The sequence below is a fragment of the Somniosus microcephalus genome, chromosome 12 (assembly GCF_052327205.1).
Source record: "Somniosus microcephalus isolate GS21.2 chromosome 12, FLI_Smic_1.0, whole genome shotgun sequence".
Lineage (NCBI taxonomy): Eukaryota > Metazoa > Chordata > Chondrichthyes > Squaliformes > Somniosidae > Somniosus > Somniosus microcephalus.
Window position 1 is genome coordinate 204,794,686 of NC_140998.1, and position 18,986 is coordinate 204,813,671.

The 18,986-nt window shown below is 47.9% G+C and overlaps 1 protein-coding gene across 2 annotated transcripts in view; it reads right to left on the reverse strand.

Moving 5' to 3' along the window:
* Positions 1–16,142, reverse strand: part of LOC147109955 (hepatic and glial cell adhesion molecule-like) — a 34,565-nt gene extending 18,423 nt beyond the window's left edge. For both annotated transcript variants that reach the window (XM_086003951.1, XM_086003950.1), the window contains exons 1-2: positions 15,896–16,142; positions 4,286–4,630 (exon numbers count right to left, since the gene is read on the reverse strand). In XM_086003951.1, the coding sequence (XP_085860077.1) occupies positions 4,286–4,630; positions 15,896–15,947 (397 nt within the window). In that variant the 5' untranslated portion in view covers positions 15,948–16,142. The remainder of the gene's footprint in view (positions 1–4,285; positions 4,631–15,895) is intronic.
* Positions 16,143–18,986: the final 2,844 nt, after the last annotated feature.

Here is an 18,986-nt window from a genome sequence, read left to right on the forward strand (position 1 = left end):
AGTGCAAAAAATATTTACAATGATGGTACCAGAACGGAGAGGTTATACATTTCAGGGAGGGTTGAACAAACTGGGACTCTTTTCTCTAGAAAAGAGAAGGCTGAGGGGTGACCTGATAGAGGTCTTTAAGATCATGAAAGTGTTTGATAAGGCAGACGTGGAGAAGAATAGCAAGGGAGTTATTCCCAGTATCCTGGGCCAATAGTTACCCCTCAATCAGAAAAATAGAATATTTTTAAATGGTGAGATACTTTCAAATGTTAGTGCTCAGGGAGATTTGGGTGTCCTCGTGCAAGAAACACAGATAGATAGCATGCAGGTACAGCAAGCAATAAGGATGGCAAATGGCATGTTGGCCTTTATTGCCAAGGGGGTTGGAGTATAAGAGTAAAGAAGTCTTGCTACAGTTGTACAGGGTCATGGTGAGACCACACCTGGAGTACTGGGCACAGTTTTGGTCTCCTTATCTAAGGAAGGATATACTTGCCTTGGAGGCGGTGCAACGAAGGTTCACTAGATTGATTCCTGGGATGAGAGAGCTGTCCTATGAGGAGAGATTGTGTAGAATGGGCCGATACTCTCAAGAGTTTAGAAGAATGAGAGGTGATCTCATTGAAACATATAAGATTCTGAGGGGGATTGACAGGGTAGATGCTGGGAGGTTGTTTCCCCTGGCTGGGGAGTCTAGACCTAGGGGGCATAGCCTCAGGATAAGGAGTCGGCCATTTAAGACTGAGATGAGGAGGAATTTCTTCACTCAGAGGGTGGTGAATCTTTGGAATTCTCTGCCCCAGAGGGCTGTGGAGGCTCAGTCGTTGAGTATATTCAAGGCTGAGATCGATAGGTTTTTGGACTCTAGGGGAATCAAGGGATATGGAGATCGGGCGGGAAAGTGGAGTTGAGGTCGATGATCAGCCGTGATTATATTGAATGGCGGAGCAGCCTCGAGGGGCCGAATGGCCGACTCCTGCTCCTACTTCTTACGTTATGTAACCAACATCACCGAAAACGGATGATCTGGTCATTATCCCGTTGCTGTTTGTGGGAGCTTGCTGTGCGCAAATTGGCTGCTGTGCTGCCCACATTACAACAGTGAACACACTCCAAAGTACCTCATTGGCTGTAAAGCTTTGGGACGTCCAGTGGTCGTGAACTGCGCTGTAGAAATGCTTTCTATACAACGACACCGTGTCAAACCAGTATGTAGGAAAGCAGCAACTCAGGATTAAACCACTAGATGGCGAGCAGCACCAGTCAATGAGTCAGTCCTGGCCTGTCGGCAAGGCAGTCAGCTCGCATTACACAGATACCAGAGGAAAATGGCCCAGAACTTCGGGTCTCCACGGGTGAGTACGCATGGGGTACTCACACGTAGGCCCAATGGAAGTGCCGGTTTCCTGCATGCACTGCGCATGCGCGGGAAACCGGCACTTCCATTCCCCTGAAAGCAAGGGTTCAGAGGTCGAACGCGTGCGCGGGGGAGGTAGCGCGTGCGCATCGAACTTACGTTTTTTTTGCAGGTTTTCCCGGGAGGGTAAGACTTTAGAATTTAGACATTTAAAAAGCAGGCATAAGGCCTGCTTTTTACAAGGTAAGTGGTCAATTATTAAAATTTAAACATTTTTTCCAGAGGTTTATTATTTTTAAATACTTTAAAGAAAGGTAAGTTTATTTTTAGCCCCGTTAGAATATAAATTACTTTTTTCAAAAATTTAAATTGTTTAAAATAGTTATTTAATGTAATTTATAGTTTATTTTAAAAATGTGATTTTTTCTTAAATTTATTTGAAAGTTTAGTGCTATTTTGGGGCCGTAGTATTTATAAGTCTTGACAGGTCTTCCTATCAATCTTATGAATGAAGCATTCCCTGCTCCGATTGGCTGCCCATGGCCCACGTGATCCCAGGGGACGCATCGAACTAACTGCGCCCCTGGGATACGCAAGCACTGCGCGCCGGCAGTTGGAGGAGGCCCAGGATCGGAATCCCACGCGGGCCCACAGCTCAACGGCTGGCGGGCTAGGTAAGTGCAGGTCGGGGGCTTGCACCCGTGGGAAGCCCCCGACCCGAATTTCTGGGCCAATATCTTCTTAGGCAGTCCCTCGGAACCGAGGATGACTTGCTTCCACACTAAAAATTAGTTCTCAGGTGACTGATGAGTCCAATGCAGGACCTACAGTCTCTGTCACAGGTGGGGCAGACGGTGGTTGAAGGCGCGGGTGGGTGGGGGACTTGGGTTGACGTGCGCTCCTTGCGCTTGACTTCCGCTTGCTCCCGGCGAAGAGACTCGAGGTGTTCGGTGCCTTCCCGGATGCTTCTCCTCCACTTTGTGCGGTCTGGGGGCCAGGGATTCCCAGGTGTCGGTGAGGATGTTACACTTTTTCAAGGGGACTTTGAGGTTTCCTTGAAGCGTTTCCTCTGCCCACCTGGGGCTCTTTTGCCATGCCGGAGCTCCGAGTAGAGCGCTTGTTTTGGAAGTCTCGTATCTGGCATGCGGACGATGTGACCCGTCCATCGGAGCTGATCGAGTGTGGTCAAAGCTTCGATGCTGGGGATGTTGGCCTGAGCGAGAACACTGACGTTGGTGCGCCTATCCTGCCAATGGATTTGCAGGATCTTGCAGAGGCAGCGTTGGTGGTACCTCTCCAGTGCTTTGAGGTGCCTGCTGTACATGGTCCATGTCTCTGAGGCATACAGCAGGGTGGGTATCACTATTGCTCTGTAGACCATGAGCTTAGTGCCGGGGTTGAGGTCCTGGTCTTCAAACACTCTCTTCCTCAGGCGACCGAAGGCTGCACTGGCACACTGAAGGCGGTGTTGGACTTCGTCATCGACGTCTGCCCTTGTTGACAGTAGACTCCCGAGGTATGGAAAGTGCTTGGAATATACACGCCCCCCTGATAATTTAAATGCCCATTGCCCAATTCTCCATCTTTCGATTAGGCACTTTACAGCCTTCTGGACTCAACACAGAGTTCAGCAATTTCAGATCATAACCTCGGCCCCTATCATATATATATTTTTTTCCACACTTTGTTTGTGTCTTCTGTTCTTCTCTCCCATATGGCAGCTGTCTTTCATTCTGCCAGCGCAATTCACACTTCATCTAGCGCCATCTCTAGAGAGATTGGGTCGATTGAGCATTTACTCGCTGGAGTTTAGAAGAATGAGCTGGGATCTCATTGAAACTTATAAAATTCTAACAGGACTGGACAGACTAGATGCAGGAAGGATGTTCCCGATGGTCGTGGAGTCCAGAACCAGGGGTCACAGTCTAAGGATAAGGGGTAAGCCATTTAGGACAGAGATGAGGGGGAATTTCTTCACCCAGAGAGTGGTGAACCTGTGGAATTCTCTACCACAGAGGGCGGTGGAGGCCAATTCATTAAATATATTCAAGAAGGATTTGGATATATTTCTTGAGGCTAAAGGGATCAAGGGATATGGGGGGAAGGCAGGGACAGGGTACTGAATTTGGATGATCAGCCATGATCTCATTGAATGGCGGAGCAGGCTCGAGGGGCCGAATGGCCTACTCCTGCTCCTATCTTCTATGTCTCTATGTTTCTATCCTTTGTTTCTTAACCTGTCCCATTACCATCTCCTCTTGCCTTGAATATCTCCTAATGTCTCTTAACCTCTCCTGCCTTCTATCCTATCTCACACCTTCCCCTTTGTTCTTTCATCCCCTCCCACCTTTCCCAGCCCCTGTACCTGCTTAAAAATCTGTTCCATTTCCTGCTTTTTCCAGTTCTGACAGAAGGTCATCGACCTGAAACGTTAACTCTGTCTCTCTCTTCACAGATGCTGCCTGACCGGCTGAGTGACATGAATCAGTCATTCATGAAAGAAAGACGTGTGAAATAATACTGAGCGGCCTGCGGGTGGCGCTGTCCAGGGAGAGTATAAATACTCGGGCACGGGCCCAGCTTGCTCAGGACATTCTTAACAGGAACTAGTGAAGGACACAACTAGACCTCCATGTTGTAAAACAGTTGATTAAAGCTTTGTTTAATGCTTAGACCAAGTGCCTAGTAGTTTTCTTACATCACAGAGTATCTCCAGCATTTTCTGTTTTTATTTCAGATTTCCAGCATCTGCAGTATTTTCTTTTTGTATTGTTGCCCAGTTAAGTGATCGCGTGCACAGGCACAGGGCGAAAATGACAGCCAGTGAGAGGCCATGGATCGAGGAGGACACACAAACCGAGAACGGGAAAAAAAGAACAGGGCAACAGACTGTGTGAGGAAAGCACCACAAACAGGCACAGCAAGATCCAAACTCACCATACACCTTGACCTGGGCGGAGGCGGACTGTTCGGCGCCCTCGGTGTCAGTCACGGTGACGCGATACGTCCCCTTATCCCTTGCGGTAAAATTCAACAGGACCAAGGAGCCGCTCTCGCGGTCGAATCGCACCCTTTGCTCGTAAGCGGGCGACAGATACATTTTGCCCATCTCCATCACGTACTGGAACATTCGGAGCGAGGGAGCCCTCTGCCGCTTCCAGGTCACGCTGTGGATGTCACGCCAAGTGCCCTCGGTGTACTGAGCCTCAAACTGTAGCGGCCGCCCAACGATCCCATAGAGCTCCTTCAGTTTCAGTTCGACCTGCACGCCCCTGGCTATACCTGGAGGGACAAGTGGAACAACACGTTGTTCAAGATAGAAACAGTAAGATCTTAACCATCTCTGAGTTGTTGGGCAAGACACCAACAGGCAGCAGCCAGTATGTTTGAGCAATAGATCAAGATTTATTAAGCATACAGCGTAATATACTTAATAATAGGCGATTGTTTTAACGAGTAGCTCGCAGCCCGAGATCTCTGGAACCTCTCAGACACAGATGACGTCGTCTTAAGCCTGTTCGTTTGTTCTCACAGTGCGTCTGTGTGAAGTTGTTCTTTGAGTATCGAGATTATAACCCTTTTCTTATCAACAGTTCATTTGGCCAGTGTCCCTACATGGTCTTTAACAAAATCACCTTTTTTAATTGTTTCTAATGATTAAAATACCATTGTCCCTCAGACTAAGGTAGCATCCCACCTTTATAGTATTTTTCCACCAACTTTGCCATGTTCAGTGTTATCTTGTTTATAATTTTTCACCCCATTGGTATTTACTTCATCTCTTTCATTTCTAACTTCCCTGGTACAAGGCCTTTATACCAAAGGCCCATATCAGCGCTGTTGCACTAGTCTTGAAGTATCCAAGCTATCTCACTTTAATCGACCAGACAAATACTTTATCTCCATGATCTCTCATTTTATGTCCTTATCCTAATTATTTTTAAAATATTGTTGCAATTCGTTTTGGTAAGCGAATTCTAAGTTCTATACAGCATTATACTATATTGGCCCAGAAATTCGGGTCAGGGGCTTCCCGCGGGTGCAAGCCCCCGACCTGCACTTACCCAGCGCGCCGGCCGTTGAGCTGTGGGCCCGTGTGGGATTCCGATCCTGGGCCTCCTCCAACTGCCGGCGCACAGTGCTTGTGTATCCCAGGGGCGCAGTTAGTTCGATGCGTCCCCTGGGATCACGTGGGCCATGGAGAGCCAATGGTAGCAGGGAATGCTTCATTCATAAATTTGACAGGAAGAGCTCTCAAACCTATAAATACTATGAGCACCAAAACATCACTAAATCTTCAAATAAATTTTAAAAAAACATCACATTTTTAAAATAAACTATAAATTACATGAAATAACTATTTTAAACAATAATTTAAATGTTTGAAAAAAATAATTACATTTTCTAACGGGGCTAAAAATAAACTTACCTTTCTTTAAAGTATTTAAAAATAATAAACCTGTGGAAAAAAAGTTTTAATTTTAATTAATTCACCACTTACCTTGTTAAAAGCAGGCCTTGCACCTGCTTTTTAAAAGTGTAACTGCTGGAGACTTACCCTCCCGGAGAAACCTGCAAAAACAAATTAAGTTCGATGCGCACGCGCTGCCTCTCCCGCGCACGCGTTCGAACTCTGAACCCTTTCTTTCAGGGGAACGGAAGTGCCGGTTTCCCGTGCATGCGCAGTGCATGCAAGAAAGCGGCAATTTCGTTGGGCTTATGGGTGAGTACCCCGTGCGTACTCACCCGCGGAGACCCGAATTTCTGGGCGAACGTTATTTAATGATTTAACCTTCACTCGCCGTCTGTGGCTGTTTGTTCGCAAAACTTAGTCAAACTGCTTTTGAATGTCTTTGCAGCTGCATTATGAACAAGTCTTAGCTTTTTAGCTACCCAGGAGTAATTATAGGTAGTACGAAAGCAAAACACCGCGGATGTTGGAAATCTGAAGTAACAACAGAAAACGCTGGAGAAACTCAGCAGGTCAGGCAGCATCCGTGGAGAGAGAAACAGAGTTAACGTTTCAGGTCAAAGACCTTTCATCAGAACTGGGAAAATGCAGGAAATGGAATAGATTTTAAAGCAAATGGGGGCTGGGAAAAGGAGGAGGGGATAAATGAACAAAGGGGAAGGTCAGAGATAGGATAGAAAGCAGGAGAGATTGAGAGACATTGAGAGATATTCAAGGAACAAAGGATGGCGCTAGACGAAGTGTGAATGGCCCTGGCAGAATGAAGGACAGCTGCCACGTGGGAGGGAAGAAAAAAGCCCAGACGGAAGTGTGGTTTAAAAAGAGAAAATATATATATATGTGTGATAGGGGCCGAGGTTATGATCTGAAATTGTTGAATTCTATGTTGAGTCCAGAGGGCTGTAGAGTGCCTAATCGGAAGATGAGGTGCTGTTCCTCGATTATGGGTAACATTATTTGGTCAATGGCTACACTTGAAATTACACATATATGATTCTCGTCTACTAAATAAGAACATAAGAACATAAGAAGTAGGAGCAGGAGTAGGCCATACGGCCCCTCGGGCCTGCTCCACCATTCAATAGGATCATGGCTGATCCGAATCTAGACTCACGTCCACTTCCCTGCCCTCTCCCCGTGACCCCTAATTCCCTTATCTGCTAGGAAACTGTCTATCTCCGATTTAAATTTATTTAATGTTGCAGCTTCCACAGCTCTCTGGGGTAGCAAATTCCATAGATTTACTACCCTCTGAGTGAAGAAGTTTCTCCTCATCTCAGTTTTGAAAGGGCAGCCCCTTATTCTTAGATTATGCCCCCTAGTTCTAGTCTCACCCATCAGTGGAAACATCCTCACCGCATCCACCCGATCAAGCCCCCTCACAATCTTATATGTTTCGATAAGATCGCCTCTCATTCTTCTGAACTCCAATGAGTAGAGTCCCAACCTACTCAACTTTTCCTCATACGTCAACCCCCTCATCTCCGGAATCAACCGAGTGAACCTTCTCTGGACCGCCTCGAGAGCAAGTATATCTTTTCTTAAATATGGAAACCAAAACTGCACGCAGTATTCTGGATGTGGCCTCACCAATACCCTGTATAACTGCAGCAAGACTTCCCTGTTTTTATACTCCATCCCCCTTGCAATAAAAGCCAAGATTCCATTGGCCTTCCTGATCACCTGCTGCACCTGCATACTAACTTTTTGTGTTTCCTGCACCAGGACCCCCAGATCCCTTTGTACTGTAGCACTTTGCAGTTTCTCTCCATTTAGATAATAACTTGCTCTTTGATTTTTTCTGCCAAAGTGCATAACCTCACACTTTCCAATATTATATTCCATCTGCCAAATCTCTGCCCACTCACTTAGCCTGTCTATGTCCTTTTGCAGGTTATTTATGTCCTCCTCACTCACTGCTTTCCCTCCCATCTTTGTATCATCGGCAAACTTGGATATGTTGCACTTGGTCCCCTCCTCCAAATTGTTAATATAGATTGTAAAGAGTTGGGGTCCCAGCACTGACCCCTGCGGAACACCACTAGTTACTGATTGCCAGTCCGAGAACGAACCATTTATCCCAACTCCTAGTTTTCTGTTAGATAGCCAATCTTCCACCCATGCCAGTATATTACCCCCAATCCCGTGATTTTTTATCTTGATCAGTAATCTTTTGTGTGGAACCTTGTCAAATGCCTTTTGGAAGTCCAAATACACTACATCCACTGGTTCCCCTTTATCCACCCTGTATGTTACGTCCTCAAAGAATTCGAGCAAATTTGTCAAACATGACTTCCCCTTCATAAAACCATGCTGACTCTGTCCTATTAAATTATGTTTATCCAAATGCTCTGTTACTGTTTCCTTAATAATGGACTCCAACATTTTGCCAACCACAGATGTTAGGCTAACTGGTCTATAGTTTCCAGCTTTTTGTCTACTTCCCTTCTTAAATAAGGGTGCTACATTAGCAGTTTTCCAATCTGCTGGGACCTTTCCGGAGTCCAGGGAGTTTTGGAAAATAATCACCAATGCATCCACAATCCCTACCGCCACTTCTCTCAAGACCCTAGGATGTAGGCCATCAGGTCCGGGGGATTTATCCGCCTTAAGTCCCATTATTTTACCGAGTACCATCTCCTTAGTGATTTTAATCGTGTTTAGCTCCTCCCCCCCCCCCCCCTCATTGCCCCCTGTTTGTCCAGTGTTGGGATATTTTTAGTGTCCTCTACTGTAAAGACTGATACAAAATATTTGTTCAGCGTCTTTGCCATCTCCATGTTACCCACCACTAGTTTCCCGGTCCCATCCTCTAAGGGACCGACATTCACTTTAGCCACCCTTTTTCTTTTTATATAGCTGTAGAAACTCTTGCTATCTGTTTTTATATTTTTTGCTAGTTTACTTTCATAATCTATCTTCCCTTTCTTAATTAATCTTTTAGTTATTGTTTGCTGGCTTTTAAATGCTTACCAATCTTCTATCCTCCCACTAGATTTGGCTACTTTATATGCCCTTGTTTTCAGTCGGATACTATCTCTAAATAGCAGCCTTTCGTACAAAGCTGATGGAAATAGTCAGCCTCTGTGGAGAGAAAAATATGGTTAATGTTTCAGGTCGCTAGCCTTTCGTCAGGACTGGAAGACATGCATTTATGTAGCGCCTTTCACGACCTCAGGACGTCCCAAAGTGCTTTACAGCCAATGAAGAACTTCTGAAGTGTAGTCACTGTTGTAAGGTAGGAAACTCAGCAGCCTAATTTGCGCACAGCAAGCTCCCACATTCAGCAATGTGATAATGACCAGATAATCTGTTTTTAGAAATGTTGATTGAAGGAGAAATATTGGTGCAGCAAGCAGTTAGGAAGGTAAATGGTATGTTGGCCTTCATTGCAAGAGGATTTGAGTACAGGAGCAAGGATGTCTTACTACAGTTATACAGGACCTTGGTGAGACCACACCTGGAGTACTGTGTGCAGTTTTGGTCTCCTTACCTAAGAAAGAATATACTTACCATAGAGGGAGTGCAGCGAAGGTTCACCAGACTGATTCCTGGGATGGCAGGACCGTCGTATGAGGAGAGATTGGGTCGACTCGGCCTGTATTCACTGGAGTTTAGAAGAATGAGAGGGGATCTCATTGAAATGTATACAATTCTGACAGGGCTAGACAGACTGGATGCAGGGAGGATGTTTCCCCTGGCTGGGGGGTCTAGAACGAGGGGTCACAGTCTCAGGATACGGGGTAGGACATTTAGGACTGAGATGAGGAGAAATTTCTTCACTCAGAGGGTGGTGAACCTGTGGAATTCTCTACCACAGAAGGCTGTGGAGGCCAGTTCATTAAATATATTTAAGAAGGAGATAGATAGATTTCTAGACACAAAAGGCATCAAGGGGTATGGGGAGAGAGCGGGAATATGGTATTGAGATAGAGGATCAGCCATGATCTCATTGAATGGCGGAGCAGGCTCGAAGGGCCGAATGGCCGACTCCTGCTCCTATTTTTCTATGTTTCTATATTGACTAGTCCACCAGAGAGATCTTCACTGTTCTTCTTCGAAATATTGCCATGGGATCTCTTGCGTCCACCTGAGAGGGCAGACGGGGCCTCAGTTTAATGTCTCATCCAAAAGACGGCACCTCTGACAGTGCAGCACTCCCTCAGCACTGCACTGGAGTGTCAGCTAAGATTCCAGTCTCGGGAGTGGGACTTGAACTGACAGCCTTCTTGACTCAGTGTGGAAGAGTGCTACCCACTGAGCCACAGCTGACAGGAACTGAGCAGGAAAAAATTGGAGAAGTAATATATACAGGGCACAATCTCAAAATTTGCAGATGACAAAAAACTCGGAAGTATAGTGAACAGTGAGGAGCAGAGTGATAGACTTCAAGAGGACACAGACAGGCTGGTGGAATGAAATTTAATGCAGAAAAGTGCGAAGTGATACATTTTGGTAGGAAGAACGAGGAGAGGCAATATAAACTAAAGGGTACAATTCTAAAGGGGGTGCAGGAACAGAGAGACCTGGAGGTATATGTGCACAAATCATTGAAGGTGGCAGGGCAGGTTGAGAAAGCGGTTAGAAAAGCACACGGGATCCTGGGCTTCATAAATGGAGGCACAGAGTACAAAAGCAAAGAAGTTATCATGAATCTTTATAAAACACTGGTTCGGCCTCAACTGGAGTACTGTGTCCAACTCTGGGCACCGCACTTTAGGAAGGATGTGGAGGCCTTAGAGAGGGTGCAGAAAAGCTTTACTAGAATGGTACCAGGGATGAGGGACTTCAGTTACGTGGAGAGACTGGAGAAGCTGGGGTTGTTCTCCTTGGAGCAGAGAAGGTTGAGAGGAGATTTGATGGAGGTGTTCACAATCATGAGGGGTCTGGACAGAGTAGAGAGAGAGAAACTGTTCCCATTGGCGGAAGGGTCGAGAACCAGAGGACACAGATTTAAGGTGATTGGCAGAAGAACCAAAGGCGACATGAGGGAAATCTTTTTTACGCAGCGAGTGGTCAGGGTCTGAGTATAAGAGTAAAGACATCTTACTAGTTATACAAGGCCTTGGTGAGACCACACCTGGAGTATTGTGTACAGTTCTGGTCTCCTTACCTAATGAAGGATATACTTGCCATAGAGGGAGTGCAACGAAGGTTCACCAGACTGGTTCCTGGGATGGGGGGATTGTCCTATGAGGAGAGATTGAGTAGACTAGGCCTATATTCTCTAGAGTTTAGAAGAGTGAGAGGCGATCTCATTGAAACATACAAAATTCTTACTTGGCTTGACAGGGTAGATGCAGGGAGGATGTTTCCCCTGGCTGGGGAGTCTAGAACCAGGGGTCACAGTCTCAGAATAAGGGGTCGGCCATTTAGGACTGAGATGAGGAGGAATTTCTTCACTCAGAGGGCGGTGAATCTTTGGAATTCTCTACCCCAGAGGGCTGTGGAGGCTCAGTCGTTGAGTATATTCAAGACAGAGATCGATAGGTTTTTGGATATTAAGGGAATCCAGGGATATGCAGATCGGGCGGGAAAGTGGAGATGAGGTAAAAGATCAGCCATGATCTCATTGAACGGCTCGAGGGGCCGAATGGCCGACTCCTGCTCCTATTTCTTATGTTTTTATCTGGAATGCACTGCCTGATAGGGTGGTGGAGGCAGACTCAATCGTGGCTTTCAAAAGGGAATTGGATAAGTACCGGAAGGAAAAAGAAAATTGCAGGGCTACAGGGAAAGGGCGGGGGAGTGGGACTAGCTGAAGTGCTCTTGCAGAGAGCTGGCACGGGCTCGATGGGCCGAATGGCCTCTTTCTGTGCTTTAATCATTCTATGATTCTATATGATTCTAACGGGTTTTAAGCAAGCACAGGGGCAGGGATAGGAAGGAGGGGAGGAAAGAACGAGAGGGAAGGTCTGTGATAGGGTAGAAGGCAGGAGAGATTAAAGGGGCGATGGTGCGAGGCGAAAGGGGGTGGTAATGGAACAAGGAAAGAGACAAAAGATGGGTCTTAATGAGCTGAAAATGACGAAAGCAGAATCATTACCAGCACCTGTTGTCCAAAAATATAGGGGCCGAGGTTATGATCTGAAATTGTTGAACTCTACGTTGAGTCCGGAAGGCTGTAAAGTGCCTAATTGAAAGATGAGGTGCTGTTCCTCGAGTTTACGCTGAGCTTCATTGGAACAATGCAAGAGGCCGAGGACAGAGAGGTCAGAGTGGGACTGGGGCGGAGAATTAAAGTGACAGGCGACCGGAAGCTCGGGGTCACCCTTACGGACTGAACGGAGGTGTTCCGCAAAGCGGTCACCCAATCTGCGTTTGGCCTCCCCAATGTAGAGGAGACCGCATCGTGAGCAGCGAATACAGTCTACTAGATTGCAAGAAGAACATGTTCTTTCCTCCCCTCCTCTTTCCCTCCCACTGCACTTGCTGAAAACCTGTTACATCTCCAACATTTTTCCAGTTCTGACGAAGGGTCATCGACCTGAAACGTTAACTCTGTTTCTATCTCCACGGATGCTGCCTGACCTGCTGAGTATTTCCAGCATTTTCTGTTTTTATTTCAGATTTCCAGCATCCGCAGTTTTTATTCATTCCTGGGATGTGGGCGTCGCTGGCAAGGCCCGGCATTTATTGCCCATCTCTAGTTGCCCCTTGAGAAGATGGAGGTGAACCGCCTTCTTGAACCGCTGCAGTCCGTATGGTGAAGGTGCTCCCACAGTGCTGTTAGGGAGGGAGTTCCAGGATTCTGACCCAGCAACGATGAAGGAACAGCCGATATATTTCCAAGTCAGGATGGTGTGTGACTTGGAGGGGAATTTGGAGGTGGTGGTGTTCCCATGCGCCTGCTGCCCTTGTCTTTCAAGGTGGAAGAGGTCGCGGGTTTGTGAGGTGCTGCCGAAGAAGCCTTGGTGAGTTGCTGCAGTGCATCTTGTAGATGGTACACACTGCAGCCACGGTGCGCCGGTGGTGGAGGGAGTGAATGTTTAAGGTGGTGGTTGGGGTGCCGATCAAGCGGGCTGCTTTGTCCTGGATGGTGTCGAGCTTAATGATTGCGTTGCTTTTGACGTAATTAAAGAGACAGCTGGGTCGTTGAAACTTTTTTTTATTTTAAAATATGTTTTTTGGGATGAGCGGGAAAGCAGCAAGTAATCATTGATGCCCATCCCTGGTCTCCCTGAGAGCATTAACCGATGACCAGCACTGACAAGTTGGGCCGAATGGCCTGTTTCCGTGCTGTATATGTTCTAAATAAAAATTCCTTTCGGGTTACAGCATAGAAAGGACGATGGCGAATCGAACGCTCATTTTACACTCCGCCTGGCATTCCACTCAATTGACTTCAAACAGGTAGGTTCTACGATGCCTCCATAGTCAAATTTCACCCCAGTAATGTCACCCACAGTGAGAGGGGCTGGTGTTGGAGGGGGGAAAATTCACCTCGATGTGGGTGTAATAGGGCCGTAGGGGATCAGCCTCCTCCATAAACTCCATCTACTGATCTATGCCGTGGCACAGTGTGTAGCACTCTCTCTCGCCTCTAGGTCAGAAGGTTGTGGGTTCGAGTCCCACTCCAGGGACTTGAGCACAAAATGCGGGCCGACACTCCAGCGCAGTTCTGAGGGAGTGCCGCAATGTCGGAGGGGCAGTACTGAGGGAGCGATGCACTGTTGGAGGGGCTGTTCTTCAGGAGGGCCGCACTGTTGGAGGGGTAGGACTGAGGGAGCGCTGCATTGTCGGAGGGGTGGTACTGAGGGAGCACCGCACTGTCAGAGGAACAGTACTGAGGGAGTGCAGCACTGTTGGAGGGGCAGTACTGAGGGAGTGCCGCACTGTCGGAGGGACAGTACTGAGGGAGCGCCGCACTGTCGGAGGGGCAGTACTGAGGGAGCGCCGCACTGTCGGAGGGGCAGTACTGAGGGAGCGCCGCACTGTTGGAGGGGCAGTACTGAGGGAGCATTGCACTGTCGGAGGGGCAGTACTGAGGGAGCATTGCACTGTCGGAGGGGCAGTACTGAGGGAGCGTCACACTGTCGGAGTGGGCCTTGAAACCACAACCTTCAGACTCAGAGGCGAGGGTGCGACCCACTGAGTCACAGCTGATACTGACGGTTGGCTGCTGCCGCATTTCCTGCATTACAACAGTGACTACACTTCAAAAGTATTTTGTTGGCTGTTAAGTGCTTTGGGATATCCTGAGGTTGTGACCGGCAGTACAGAAAGGCCAATTCTTTCTTTCTATGTCAGACATGTGGCATCAAGTTACTGTCTCCAGGGGGTAAGTCGTTCCTGCACAACCTCCCTTTGATTTGACAAATAAAATCAGCAACAACATCTTGTGTTTATACCGCGCCTTTAACACAGTAAAACACCCCAAGGGGCTGCACATGAAAACCGAGCCACATCAGGAGACATCAGGACAGCTGACCAAAAACTTGAGCTCATCCAAAACTCTGCTGCCCCCTGTCCCAACTCGCACCAAGTCCCGTTCACCCATCACCCCCTGTGCCCACTGCCCCGTGTCCTAACTCGCACCGAGTCCCGTTCACCCATCACCCCCTGTGCTCACTGCCCCGTGTCCCAACTCGCAGAGAGTCCCGTTCACCCATCGCCCCCTGTGCTCACTGCCCCGTGTCCCAACTCGCAGAGAGTCCCGTTCACCCATCGCCCCCTGTGCTCACTGCCCCGTGTCCCAACTCGCACCAAGTCCCGTTCACCCATCGCCCCCTGTGCTCACTGCCCCGTGTCCCAACTCGCACCAAGTCCCGTTCACCCATCGCCCCCCTGTGCTCACTGCCCCGTGTCCTAACTCACACCGAGTCCCGTTCACCCATCGCCCCCTGTGCTCACTGCCCCGTGTCCTAACTCACACCGAGTCCCATTCACCCATCGCCCCCTGTGCTCACTGCCCCGTGTCCTAACTCGCACCGAGTCCCGTTCACCCATCGCCCCCTGTGCTCACTGCCCCGTGTCCTAACTCGCACCGAGTCCCGTTCACCCATCGCCCCCTGTGCTCACTGCCCCGTGTCCCAACTCGCACCGAGTCCCGTTCACCCATCGCCCCCTGTGCTCACTGACCTACATTGGCTTCCGGTCCGGCAATGCCTCGATTTCAAAATTCTCATCCTTGTGTTCAAATCCCTCCATGGTCTCGCCCCTCTCCCTATCTCTATAATCTCCTCCAGCCCCACAACCCTCCCAGATCTCTGCGCTCCTCCAATTCTGGCCTCTTGCACATCCCCCGATTTCCATCGCTCCACCATTGGCGGCCGTGCCTTCAGCCGCCTAGGCCCCGAGCTCTGGAATTCCCTCCCTAAACCTCTCCACCTCTCTCTCCTCCTTTAAGACACTCCTTAAAAACGACTTCTTTGACCGAGCTTTTGGTCACCCGTCCTAATATCCCTTATGTGGCTCAGTGTCAAATTTTGTTTGATAATCGCTCCTGTGAAGCACCTTGGGACGTTTTACTACATTAAAAGGTGCTATATAAATGCAAATTGTTGTTGTTGAAGTTGTCTTTGTGTCCCATCACCAGATCCATCTCCGCAGATATATTATCCCTAATCTAAACGACCACTAAATACACCCCCACACTCACTCACTCACACACACTCTCACACACACACACACACTCTCACACACTCTCACACACACTCTCACACACACACACACTCTCACACACACACTCTCTCACACACTCTCACACACACACTCTCACACACTCTCTCACACACACACACTTTCACACACACACACTTTCACACACAAACACACTCATTCACACTCACTCACATACACACTCACACTGACACGCACACACACTCTCACTCACTCACTCACTAACAGACGCACACTCACACACACACACACTCTCTCTCACACACACACTCACTCTCACACAAACACTCTCACATACATAAAGTTGTCGAATTAAACAGGGGAAAAGAAATTAAATTAAATTACAACTTTGCAGCCCAGGTCGATCTGACAGAAGCACGAGCCAGAGCATGGGGACATTTATAACTTCTCCTCTCCCCCATAAAACCTGTCCATTTCCAAGACCCAGAATTTACCTGCCAACATGAGGAGCCCGGCCACCGTCATTTGAAGTCGTCTGTGTAGCATGGCGGAGTTGATGAATCACTTAAAAATCCCACCAAAGTAACTCTTCGACTTTAGAGTGTCACTATGGAAACAGTCCTGGAAACATCGATCCCTCTGTCACCCCACAAGTGTTGCAGACTGAGAGACTGCACTGTGTAACTTGGAAACGAGTTGGAAGCAATAACCAATACATTTCGAGGAGTTAATTAACTGTTGCACAAGTCTGCAACAGTCACTCTGCATATTCAAGCTGGAATGTCATTGTGTCATAGATTAAACAAAGGGCAGTGCTTCAATCCTTGCCCCAATCCAGACTAATCAAATCTCTCACCCAATTTTCAAAGTGGTTTCAATGGGACTTCGTGTGAAGGAGGTGATCAAATGCCTCTTGTGGTTTTTAATACCAGGATTGGATTTGGAAAAACGCTTTATCTTTCAATGATTTGATTTCCCCATCCCTTTCCTTGCGCCTGGGTTTCAATAGCAAGGTCCCTATTCTAAGCAGTCTTTACCCACCTAGTGACCAACCCCAGCCAACTATTGCCTCACCCCGAGTTTCTTTGTACTTGAGAATGCAATACATTTCAACAATTCACTTCACCGTCCAACTCTCACAGGTTGTGTGAGGTTTGAATTTATCTAGAATTTACGTAGGATTACATCGGATATACGTCACAGACACAGGCCATTCGGCCCAACCAGTCCAGTCGAGCCTCCTCCCGTCTTTCCTCCTCTAAATCTATCAGTGTAACCCTCTATTCCCTTCTCCCTCATACGCTTGTCCAGCCTCCCCTTAAATGCATCTATAATATTCGCCTTGACCTCTCCCTGTGGTAGCGAGTTCCACATTCTCACCACTCTCTGGGTAAAGAAGTTTCTTCTGAATTCCCTATTGGATTTCTTGCTGACTATCTTCTATTGATGGCCTCTAGTTATGCTCTTCCCCACAAGTGGAAACATTCTCTCTGTATCCACTCTATCAAAACCTCTCATCATTTTAAAGACCTCTATTAGGTCACCCCTCAGCCTTCTCTTTTCAAGAGAAAAGAGACCCAGCCTGTTCATCCTTTCCTGATAGGTATACCCTCGCATTTCTGGTATCATCCTTGTAAATCTTCTCTGCACCCTCTCCAGTGCCTCTATATCCTTTTTATAATATGGTGACCAGAACTGTACGCAGTGCTCCAAGTGTGGTCTAACCAAGGTTCAATACAGGTTTAGCATAACTTCCCTACTTTTCAATTCTATCTCTCTAGAAATAAACCCTAGTGCTTGGTTTGCTTTTTTTATGGCCTTGTTTAACTTGTAGTGCAACTTTTAGTGATTTGTGCATTTGTACTCCCAGCTCCTCTACCCCATTTAGATTCTTAGGGCTGGATTTTGCCCGCCTTGGGGAGGCGGGTTTGGAGGCAGGACTGCCGGGAAAGTGGCAGAATTTGAGGGCGGGTGCCCATCCCGTTCCCAACCCGCCTCTGTGCCACCTTGCCAGGAGGCGGGTAACCGTCCCGTGCTGGGTCCCGTCTCCTTGGAAGGAGATTACAGCCACTTAACTGCCTGTTAACGGGTAGTTAACAGGCAGATAAGAGGATTATCCCCATTTTGCCCACACAAGTGCAGGCTTCCAGAAGGCTCCGAACCCCGCCAGGGTCACCGAGGCGAGCAGTGGTTCTGCGGGGGTCGAAGGGGTCCAAAAGTGTGCTGTGGAGGTGAGTGATGGGTGCAAGTGTGGAGAGGTGAGTATCTGAGGCAAGTGCAAAGTGTTAGAAAAAGTTTACTTACCTTTGTTTCTCCCTGCAGGCTTCAGTTGGTGGGTATGTGGAGAGTCTCAGATCTCTGCGGTAGAGATAACAGATGGCCATTGCATTCTCCAATGCAGCAACCATCTCGTTTCTGTAAAAGAAAGAGGTTTGATGAGTCTTGAATTCAGAACTCATCAAACTACAGAGAATGTCCATGTTTGACAGCTTCACAGAGCTGTCAAACGATGATAATTCACCTGTTGACGTGCTCTGCAACTAGCTTCCCCTTAATTGGCCTGCTAAGCCCGTTGGGCGGGCTCAACAAGGTCAATCAAGGGTAAATAGCGTGGGTTGGCCAGAAGTTGATGGAGGCGGGGCTGAAACCCGACAAGTGGGAGTCCCGCCTCCAAAAGCTCCCCATTGGCGAAATCACCCCCAAAGTGTTACACTGAGTGGGTGTTATATTGAGGGCATGTTATACTGAGGGTCCTACACTGAGGGGTGCTATACAAAGTGTTACACTGAGGGGGTGTTATATTGAGGGCATGTTATACTGGGGGTCCTACACTGAGGGGTGCTATACAAAGTGTTACACTGAGGGGTGTTATATTGAGGGCATGTTATACTGGGGGTCCTACACTGAGGGGTGCTATACAAAGTGTTACACTGAGGGGTGTTATATTAAGGGCATGTTATACTGAGGGTCCTACACTGAGTGGTGCTATACAAAGTGTTACACCGAGGGGTGTTATACTGAGGGCATGTTATACTGGGGGTCCTACACTGAGGGGTGCTATACAAAGTGTTACACTGAGGGGTGTTATATTGAGGGCATGTTATACTGGGGGTCCTACGCTGAGGGGTTCTGTTTTATTTTTTTCGCTTATGGGATGTGGGCGTTGCTGACAAGGCCAGCATTTATTGCCCATCCCTAATTGCCCTTGAGAAGGTGGTGGTGAGCCGCCTTCTTCAACTGCTGCAGTCCCGTGTGGTGATGGTACTCCCACAGTGCTGTTAGGGAGGGGATTCCCAGATTTTGACCCAGCGACGATAAAGGATCAGCTGATATACTTCTAAGTCAGGATGGTGTGTGACTTGGTGGGGAACTTGGAGGTGGTGGTGTTCCCCTGCACCTGCTGCCCTTGTCCTTCTAGGTGGACGAGGTCGCGGGTTTGGGAGGTGCTGCCGAAGAAGCCTTGGCGAGTTGCTGCAGTGCATCTTGTAGATGGTGCACACTGCAGTCATGGTGTGCCGGTCGGTGGTGGAGGGAGTGAATGTTTAAGGTAGTGTTATACAAAGTGTTACACTGAGGGGTGTTATA